Source organism: Nannospalax galili, unplaced genomic scaffold, assembly GCF_000622305.1.
Source record: "Nannospalax galili isolate Female #2095 unplaced genomic scaffold, S.galili_v1.0 scaffold675, whole genome shotgun sequence".
NCBI lineage: Eukaryota > Metazoa > Chordata > Mammalia > Rodentia > Spalacidae > Nannospalax > Nannospalax galili.
The window spans coordinates 1452252-1463356 of record NW_008337205.1 but is presented as its reverse complement, the minus strand read 5'-3'; the positions used below and the strand labels follow the sequence as shown (position 1 = coordinate 1463356).

The window sequence follows — 11105 nt, the reverse complement described above, 5'->3', positions numbered from 1 at the left end:
GTGGGTGCTGGGAACTGAACTTGGGTCCTCTACAAGAGCAGCCAGTGCTCTTAACAGCTGAGCCATCTCTCCGGCCCCAAAATTATCTTTTGAAGGAAGTTGTCTCTTCGGTAAGGGTCTCCTTCGGCATGGGACCTCAGGGAGAGATGGCAGTAAAATAGAGATGGAGATGGAGGGGCAAGAAGAGGATATTTGGGCCTCTGGATACCTGAGGCTATCCCAGTAATCTGGCACCAGACTGGGAAGGGGTTTCAGTCAGAGGGCACGGCCTTTGTCCCCAAAGAGGTGGTGACTTTCTGTTGGCTCTATACCACAAGGACTGCCCCAGCTACCCCCCCATACCCTGTTCCCCAAACCCTAACCCCTCTCAATCTGGATTCTGGATGCTGAAAAGTAAAGGCAAGGCCAGCACACACAAGTTTCACTTCTGAGCCTCCAGAGTTTGGCAAGGAGGATACACAGGAACCTGGCGGTGTTGTCAAGTCCTAGATGGGATTTGGATGCAGATGTGGGGCTTACATTACAGGTCTCCTGCTGTGGACTCAGGGTTCAGGTGAAGCTTTGACATGGTCTAGGTGGTGGTTCAGAGGGGCTGAAACCCTATCAACACAGAGGAAACCTGGGACAAATCTGAGCAAACAGGAACTCGGAGGGGGTACCAGGAGGCAGGTGCCGTGTCCCCAAGCAGCAGGTGCATGTGAGTGTCCTGAAGTCTTCTGGATAAGAGCCTGGTCCTTGTCCTGGCTAGGGAAGTGGATGGGTGAAGTGGGAATGGTTATTGGTTTAGTGTCCCCTCTCCCCATCTACTCAGTCATGGAGTCCTCACAATTGCAAGACCCTCTCCTCCAGGACCACCTTACTTAATCTCTCCCACTCTAGCTTTCACGTAAGTGAGATAAGCCTTGAGCTTCAATGGATGGGTCAGAAGAAACTGACAAAGGAGACCTGGCAAGGTGGCTTAAAGAGTAAAAGGCACTCACCACCAAGCCTGACAACCTGAGTTCAGTACCTGGGACCCACATGATAAATGAGACAACCAACTCTTGCAGGTTGTCCTCTCTCTTCTGAATGCACACTGTGTGGCGCGCGCGCGCGCACACACACACACACACACACACACACACACACACTTCATACCTCCTAACCTTGGTGGATACCAGGAAGGATGAAATGGAAAATGAAGCAATTAGGGTATGACAGTTCACTCCTGTAATACCAACATTTGGGAGGCTGAGGTAGGAAGACCTAAAATTGAAGGCCAGCCTGAGCTGTGGGGTTCATTCAACACCACACACACACACACACACACACACACACACACACTTCATACCTCCTAACCTTGGTGGATACCAGGAAGGATGAAATGGAAAATGAAGCAATTAGGGTATGACAGTTCACTCCTGTAATACCAACATTTGGGAGGCTGAGGTAGGAAGACCTAAAATTGAAGGCCAGCCTGAGCTGTGGGGTTCATTCAACACCAGTTTGAACAATTTAGTGAGACCCTGTCTCAAACTAAAAAAGTAAAGAAGGCTAGGGTTACAGTTCAGGGGTCAGTGGTAGAGCACCTGCCTAGAATCCCCCCAGTGAGGGGCTGGAGGCAAGGCATAGCTCAACAGAACAAAGTTTGTCTAGCATTCATGAGACCTGGATTCAATTCCCAGTGTGGGGAGGAGAATCCCTTAACTACACCTCCTGCCAGTCAGAGAACTGGGGTTTGGGGCATTCTTTAGTGTACACTTTTTTTTTTTTTTTTTTTTTTTAGTGCTGGGAGTTAAACACAGGACCTTGTGTTGATGGACAAGCATTGCCACTGTGCTGCACCCCCAGCAGCTGCTTCACTTTGACATTAGCCAAGACATCATGGGAAATGGGAGAGGAGCTCATTGGCTCATCGGGCTTTGGTTCCAGGATCCCTAGAGATGATGATGATGAAGTATGAATCACAGCACTAACCAGAGCTTAATTCTCAGAACACTGTCAGTGGGTGGTTATGGTTTGGCTGTAAAACGTCCCCAGCTGGCTTATGTGTTTGAACACTTGATCCTCAGCAGGTGGTGCTGTTTCGGAAGGTTGTGGAACTGTCGCGATGAGTGTGTATTTGTTACTTTCACCTTTGCTGCGATAAATACCTGACAGATGTTAATTGAAGTAAAAAAGGAAAGGTTTCTTTTAGCTCAGAGTTCAAGGATATAGTCCACCATGGTGGGGAGGCACAGTTGCAGAAGCCCGAGGCGGCATTGCATCCACGACCAGGAGGCAGAAAGACATGAATACTAACACTCAACTTGATTTCTCCTTTTTATTCAGACCAGGACCCCACCCATAGGATGGTGTCACCCACACTCAGGGTGGGTCTTCCCTCCCCACTTAAGCTCTCTGGACATGTCCTCAGAGATACACTCAAAGGTGTGACTCCTAGGTGATTTCTATTTTTTTTAATTCTTATTTTATGTATATGAGTATTTTGCCTGCATGTATGTAAGTGCACCTGTATGGGCAATGCCCATGGAGGCCAGAAGAGGATGTTGGATCCCCTGGAACTGGAGACACAAATGGTTGTTAGCCACCAGATGGGAGCTGTGAACCGAATCTGGGTCCTCTTCAAGAACAGCCAGTGCTCTTAACTGCTGAGCCATTTCTCCGGTCCCTAATTTTTCTTTTCTTATTAATGGAGACAAAGTCTTGCTATATAGCCCAGGCTGGTCTCCAGTTTGTGATCCTCCTGCCTCTTCCTCTTAAGTGTTGAAATTATAGATATACAACACCACACCAACCAACCCTGTCATATATGTTAAGCTTATCACCATTCTGTCATATATGTTAAGCTTATCAAGTCAAATTCATATGCTTTTATAAAATACATTTGCTTATTTTGTGGGGTGGGGTTTGCACATGTGCCATGGAGACAGTGTGGATGTCAAAGGACAACTTGTTAAGTGTTGGTTCCTTCAGATCATCAAGCATGGTGGCAAGCACCTTTACTTGCTGAGCCATTCCTCTGACTCGCACTTGCATAACTTAAAGCAGAGTTAGGGTTAGAGAGATGGCTCTGCAGTTAAGAGCACTGGCTGCTCTTGCAAAGAACCTGGGTTCAGTTCCCAGCACCCATGTGGCAGCTAATAACTGTCTGTAACTCTAGTTCCAGGGGATTCAATGCCCTCTTCTGTGGCCTCTGTGGGCATTGCATGTATATGGTGCACTTACATACATGCAGGCAAAATGCTCGTACATATAAAATGAAGATAAATTAATTTTAAGAAATTTTAGTGTCTCTTTTTTAATGTATATGTTTATTGAATTTTTGTGCATTTCATACATCTTAAATATAATTAGACTCCCTCCCCTATCTGCCCTGCCCATAGCCTGCCCACTGGATTTCATGCATTCTGTCATATATGTTAAGATTATCAAGTCAAGTTCATATACCCAGATGTCCCTTCATATGAGTTCATCTACTGGAGCCTGGTCAACCTAACATCACTCCCTTAAAGAAGACCAATTCTCCTTTACCCAGCATTGATCAGTTGTCAATAGAAGGTTGGGGCTCTGGCCCATTTCCCCAGTTCTGTGATAGATTTTGGTGTCATTGAGTTTACATGAGTCTTGTTCATGCTATCACTGTTGCTGTAAATTCATATAAGCAAGTTCCCAGAAGCCTGAAAGATTCTGTTTCCTTGTGGTCATGCACTGCCCCTGACTCTCACAGTCTTTCTACCCTCCTCTTTTGTAATGGTCCCTAAGCTCTGGATTGGTGAGGTTTACTACAGGAGTCCTATCTAGGGACATGCAGTCTCTTAATCTCCACACTTTGGCCAGTTGTGGCCTTCTGTATTCACCTCCCTCTGTTGCATGAGGGACAGTTTTCTGGTGAGAATGGAGAGATACATTAGTATCCTCTCTACCCCTAATTAAAATTTTTAAAAGAATTTTAGAAAACAGGATTTCATGTAGCCCAGGCTGGCTTTTAACTTGATTTATAGCTGAGGATGACCTTGAACTCCTGATCCTCTGCTTCCAACTCCTTAGTGCTGGGATTATAGGCATGTACCCTTATGCCATTTATGCAACACTAGGAATATGAAACCCAGGATCTGGTGCATGCTGTGTAAACACTCTACCCAGTGCTCCACACCCCCAGAATCCCTCATAGACTTTAGAATGTTCCTAATGAGCTGTTTTCCCAGACAACGGAGGATACCAGAGATCAAAGAGTTAAGCAATAGGCCCAAAATCACAGAGCCAGAGAATTCCTAAAAGCCTGACTCAGAAAGCCAGCACTCAGAGGAATCACGTGGATCAGCCCAGAAGGCAATGGATCACTCACCAGTGAATCATGATACTGTTTGCTGTTCCCTTTCTATAAAGAGAACGCAACACCTCGCTTCCAGTAAGGGCTGAAGAAGATGATGCATGCAAAGTGCTTAGCACAGTATTTCTGGCACAGAAATTCAGGTAATAGGAAGAATTATTATTTAGCCAACTGGAGCGGCTATTCTCCAACAGTTCCATTACAGCCTATATGTTACAGTTGAGGCATAACGGAAGCAGCTCTTGTTTATTCTGAAGACAGGATTGTCTGACTCTAGGAACACCCACGGGAGCTTCGTGAGTCAGAGAGATAGAAAATCCATTGGATTTGACCATGAACTCTTTCAGGACAGGGTAATGCTGTAGTTGTCTCTGTACCTCTGTGTCTTCATTATTGACCCTTCTCATCACTGGGACAAAATGTCTGGCACAAATTTGGATTTTAAAATTGGGCTAGACAGAGGGGCATGGTGACACACACATTTAATCCCAGTACTCGGGAGGCAGAGGCAGGAGGATCTCCATGAGATCGAAAAAAGCCTGGTCTACATAACCAATTCCAAGCCATCTGGGACTACAGGGAGAACCTGTCTCAAAAAGAAAAAGAAAAAAAATGGGCTGGTGATATACATCAGTGGGTACCAAGCCTGATGACCTGAGTTCGAACCCAGGGACCTACAGGATGGAAGGAGAGAACTGACTTTCACAAGTTGTCCTCTGACCTTCCCACAAGCAGTGAGCATTATACCACCATAGCAAACCCCACCCCCCACAAATAAAATGTAATAAAAATTAAAAATAAAACAAAATAATAAAAAAGTGATATTTTAAATGGGATCTAGTAGTGCATATCTGTAATTCTAGTACTTAGGAGGTAGAGGTAAGATGATCAGGAGTTCATGTGCACATACCCACACACATACACACACACACACACACATATACATAATTAAAAATAAATCTTAGGACTGGAAAGAGGGTTCAACAGTTAAGAGCACTGGCTGCTTTTGCAGAGGATCTAGGTTTGGTTCCCAGCACCCACATACATGTCGGCTAACAACTGTCTATAACTCCAGTTCCAGGAGATCTGACACCCTCTTCTGGCTTCCTCAGGCACTGTGCCTATGTAGTACACTCACATACATACAGGCAAAACATTCAGACACATTAAATAGATATAAATAAAAATAGTATAGGGAGGGGAATAGAACTGGCACTTGCAGTTCTCCAGAGAGACCTTCCTATAGGTGTGGTGACATGTGTCTACAGTCCTAGAACTTGGAAGGTAGAGGCACGAGGATGAGGAATTCAAGGGGAGCCTTAATTGTATAGTGAGTTCAAGGCCAGCCTGAGCTACATGAAATTCTTTCTCAAAAGAAAAGAGAAGTGGAGAAAGACATGGAGGGAGGAGAAAAAGAGAGAGAGAGAGACAGAGACAGAGACAGACAGAGACAGAGACAGACAGAGAATAGAACTGGAGCCCAGAGTGGCAGGCTTCTTGCTCCAAAGCCTGGGATGGAGCCCACCAGAGTTAGAATCTTGATTTCTGGCAAGATTTCCTTTAGTGCTGATCTGAGTCAGGTCCGGATCAACAGCAGACTTGGGAGGACTTAATTCCAAGTCAAAACCCCAAGAGCAGACACTGTGGGGAAATACCTAAACAGTTCTCTTCAAAAAGCCTTTTAAAAATTACTTATTTATTTTTACTTTATGTACATGAGTGTTTTGCCTGCATGTATGTAAGTGCACCATGTGTGTGCAGTGCTGGAGGAGAACAGAAGAGGGCACCAAATCCCTTGGAACTGGAGTTACAGATGATTATTAGCTGTCATGTGGGTCCTGGAAACTGAGCCCAGGTCCACTGCAAGAGCAGACAGTGCTCTTAACCAATGAGCCATCTCTCCAGCCCCTCAAGAAGCCTTTCTGAGAGTTCCCCTGATAGCTCCTATCCTTCAGGCTGTTCCTCTGGTCCTGATTTTGTGATTGAGGATCTAGACCAACAAGTGGGAGGTATGTGCCCTGGATCTGGAACTTGGATTGCCTGCTCTCTCTTGTACAAGGTTCCATCCCTGTAGACCAAGTCATTCCCAAGAATGGAATGGAATGGAATGGTATGGTCATGTCTGGATGAGTTTGCTTTCAGAGCTAGCATTTATTAAGAGATGGAGTAAGGCGGGGGGTGGGGGGAAGGGTCTCCATGTCCAGCCTCAGGTCTAGAGGAGGGTAAGATGGGTCGAAGCAGGGATCTCACAGCTTTCCTTGTGGTCCTCGAAGAATCGGCCCCAGAGTATGCAAGGGGAAAATCCTATCAGTTTCTTGAAGGCAATTTGCCACCGACACTGCCAGCTGTTTTTAGTAAGAGTCTTCACTCTGTAGAGGTCATTCTCCACAAAGGAATATATAGGCACTAGGGAGGCCCTAAGAAGGATGGCAAGAGAGAAGGGGCTGGTGATATGGCTCAGACGGTAAAGGCACCTGCCACCAAGCCTGACAACTTGAGTTTGATCCCCAGGACCCACGTGGTAGAAGGAGAGAACTGACTCCTGCAAGTTGTCCTTTGACCTCTCCATGCATGCACCCTATCCATGCTTTGTGTGTGTGTGTGTGTGTGTGTGTGTGTGTGTGCACGCGCGCACACGTGTTTGGGTATGTGGGGATGCACACACACACATATATATATATATATATATGAAAGAAAGGAAGGAAGGAAGGAAAGAAAGAAAGAAAGAAAGAAAGAGCGAGAGAGGAAAGAAGGGAGGGAAAGAAAGATGGAGGGAAGGAGGGAAGGGAAGGAATTAAATACCAGGAATGATGGTGGCACAGGCTTTTAATCCCAGCACTTGGGTGGTAGAGGCAGGTGGATCTCTACGAGACCAAGGCCAACCTGATCTACATATTGAGTACCGGGCCAGCAGGAGCTACAGGGAGACACTACCTCAAAATAAAAGAAGATACTGTAAAGCATCCACACTCACCCATGCCTCAACGCAACTCGCAGGAAGCCTTTGCGTCTCCAGATGCTGACACAGTGCTCCCCTCAGCCCAAGTAAAGGGCTTCCTGAGCACCCCCAACCATGACCACTGCCTGGCTGAGCTGGGGCTGTGACAGAATGAAGTCCAGGCTCTGGCAGGTCACAGGACACAGCCCTGTGGACATGAGTAAGTGGAGCATGATCATTATTCCTGCCCCAGATCCCTAACCCTCATCCCATTCTTTGGTATTAAAAGATCAAGTGCCCTGTTCTGCCAGCACACCAGACAGTGACGTCATTCATGGTGTGCCCCTGTGACATGACCACTGCTCAGGCCAGTTCTCTGTCCCAAATTAGGGGGCCTGTTACCAGAGGATCTTGCTAGCTATGGGTGGGATGCCCTGTGATCCATGGATACCTCCACCTTCCAACTTGTTCTAGTTTCATTCTGTTGGTGAGTGTTGAATGAAGAAAATACTGACCAGAAGAAACTTAGGGGAGGAGAGGGTTTATTTCAGCTGACAGGTCAGCACATCACTGAGGGAAGTCGGGGCAGGTGCTCAAGTAGAAACCATGGAGGAACACTGCTTGCTGGCCCACATCCTGACTGTTTTGTTTTTTGTTTGTTTTTATCTTTTTGAGACAGGGTCTCCCTGTAGTCTCAGCTGACCGGAACTCACTATGTAGACCAGGCTGGCCCTGAACTCACAAAGATCCACCTGCCTCTGCCTCCCAAGTGCTGGGATTAAAGGCATGCACCACCACACCTGGCCTCTGACTGTTTTTTTATTTTTTGTTTTTGAAACAGCATCTTACTGTGTAGCTCTGGTTGGCCTAGAACTTGCTCTGTAGACCATGCTGGCCTGGAACTTACAGAACTGCACCTGCCTTTACCTCTCCAGTGCTGGGATGCAAAGCATGTGCTACCATGTCCAATTTAGCTAGCTTTCTTTTTTTCTTATTTTATGTGTATGAATGTTTCGCCTGTGTGTATGTAAGTGCACCCATGTCATGCAAAGCCTGCAGAGGTCAAAAGAGGTGATGGATCCCCTAGAACTGGAGTTACAGATGGTTGTTAGCTGCCATGTGGTTGCTGGGAATCAAACCCAGGTCCTCTGGAAGAGCAGCCAGTGCTCTTAATCCCTTAGCTAACTTTCTAATATAACCCAGAACCATCTGCCCAGGGAATGGTGCCACTCACAGTGGGCTGGGTCCTCTTCCATCAACAATCAAAACAGTCCCCCACTGACATACCCAATATCTGATCTGGGCACTCCTCCCTCAATTGAAGATTCCCTTGTCAGATGACACTAGACTGTGACAAGTTGTCAGTGAAAGCTAACTAGGACAAGGCTTACCAAGGAACATGAGGTATTCTCGATAAATAGGAAGATGGAAGAGGCCAGCCAATGTGGCCAGCCAAGGCTGAAGGACAGGAAAGACCTTCGAGGAGTCATTGCTTTTGCTGACAAAATTACAGAAGATTCCTGTACACATAATCCCGTGGGGGTGGGCCCCCAACACTTAGTTCCAGTTGGCAGGCAGTTATGCAGTCTTCACCAGCTTCAGGGTGTTGGGAAAGATGCCAGGAGGAAAAGCATAGAATACAAACAAGATGGGGGCTGATGAGATGGCTCAGTGGGTAAAGGCACCTGCCACTAAGCTGGAAGACCTGAGTTTGATCCCTTGGTTCCCCCGCCATGGTTCAAGAAGAAAGCTGACTCCCATGAGATGTCCTCTGACTTGCACCCAAGTGCTGTGGCATGTGCACGTGTCCCACCCCCAAAAATAAATAAAAGATGTAAATAAATAAAATTAAAAAGTAAATAAAAATAAAATAAGAACAGAAGATGGCAGCTGGAGAGAACTGTCCTCCACCTCACCAGGGTTTCAAAGTTCAAGGTCCTACGATGGGACCAAGGGCACAGGGGACCAGAGTTCAGGATGAGGAAAGAGAGCATGTGGGGGCAGAAAGAGGAGGCTGCCTTTTAAAAGGATTTCCAGCAGGCATGATGGTGCACGCCTTTAATCCCAGCACTTGGCAGAGAGGGACGCGTCCTGTAAATTTGAGGCCAGCCTGGATTACGTAAAAAAAAAAAAAAAAATCTGGCCAGCCAGGACTGCATAATGAGACCCTGTCTAGAATAAATAAATGAATAAATAAATGGGTAGCCCATCGCCTTGAAAGGGAAACAATCTCTTTGCTATTTCCACATTTTCCACTTTTTCAGCGACTGTAATTGTTTTCCACCTGCAGAGAGAAGGGATTGGGATTGAAGAGTTCCCTGGAAAACCATATCCCCAGGGCAGCTAAGTGCTTGCAGGACAAACCTGAGGACCCAAGTTCGAATCCTTAGAACGCTCTAAACTTCCAGTGGACAATGGGCCACCTGTAATTCTAACTGCAGAAGATGGAGACAGGGGATCCCCAGAGCAAGCAGGCTAGTGAGAGCCATATCAGCAAGCTCTGGGTTTGATTGAGAGACCCTGCCTTAGTGAATAAAGTAGAAGAGGGATAAAGAATGAATCCTGACATCAGCCCCGGGGCCCCACATGCACACAGCACACACATGTACCCTGAAAGGTGTGTGCCTCAACACATTAAAAAAAATATGCGTGCACATATGCACATTCAAAATAGCATGTATATACATGTGCACATTCAAAAAAATCCATACAAACAAATGCACATCACATACACACACATGAAAAATGAAAAGAAAAACAAAACTCAACATCTCCCCAATCTCTCAGGACCCTAGGACCTCTGTCTAGAGCTCACCTCGGCTAGGTGTCTCCCAGTCCAGGATCTCCCACACCACGTAGGGGAAAGAGAAAAACCAGAGCCAAGTGGAGGAAGAGAAGGAGAAAGAAGAGTGTGAAGAAAGGGCTTGGGTGAAGAGGGAAAGATATTTGGGCTTTTGCAATGTAGTCATTCATTCAGTATAACCCGTTTCCTCCCCCTCCACTCTTGTCCTGCTGGGCAGCCTGCCATCTCGGCATCTCTTTAGATGCCCCAAGCATCAACTCTAGCAGTCCAGCCGTATCCCCCAACCTCCACATAAAAGATTTTTTTTTTTTTTTGTATTTTTGAAGCAGGGTCTCCGTGTAGCCCCAGCTGTCCTGGAACTCACTATGTAGAACAGGCTGGCCTTGAACTCACAGAGATTCGCATGCCTCTGCCTCCCAAGTGCTGGGACTACAGGCGTGCGCCACCACGCCCAGCTTCTTTTTTCCTTTTAAGACAGGGTCTCACTGTCTTGTAGCCTTGGCTGGCCTGAACTCAGAATGTAGACCAGGCTGGCCTCCATCTCACAGAGATTCTACTGCCTCTGCCTCCCAAGTGCTAGGATTAAAGGTATGGGCTACCACACCTGACTCTATTCCCTTTTAAATCAACCCTTGTGCCCCCTCCATGCCTGCTACCCATGCCTCTTCTGACTCTTACCCATGAATATAAAACCAAACATATATTGTAGGCAGCCAGCACTTCTAGCAGAGTTTTCTGTGAAGGCAGAGGAGCTGTGGAGACTTTCATTCTAGTAGCTTCCACTGTGTGTTCCTGAGACTCCAGGAGCCCAGTGAGCTGAGGGTGAAGGTTAGGCATGTGCTCTTAGGTCACCACTGGAGAGGATCAGATGTTGAACCTGGAGCCCCAAAACTTTTCAGGCATCTTCTTGAACTGATTGCTGAACTTCCTTGGTCAGTGGGTCTGGGCAGGTAGGTTACTGGGCTGGGCTGGGAGTTAGGGAAGTGGATGTGTAGGAAAGGGGCCACACTCAACTCTTGGGTGACTGAGGAGTTCATTCAGGGAGTGAACTT

General features: G+C 46.7%; 1 protein-coding gene across 1 annotated transcript; it reads right to left on the bottom strand.

Moving 5' to 3' along the window:
• Nucleotides 1-6524: 6524 nt before the first annotated feature.
• Nucleotides 6525-10223, bottom strand: Mogat3 (monoacylglycerol O-acyltransferase 3). The gene is given in 5 exon segments (XM_008832401.1): nt 6525-6729; nt 7287-7458; nt 8642-8905; nt 10066-10138; nt 10140-10223. Coding segments are annotated over 5 exon segments (798 nt in total).
• Nucleotides 10224-11105: the final 882 nt, after the last annotated feature.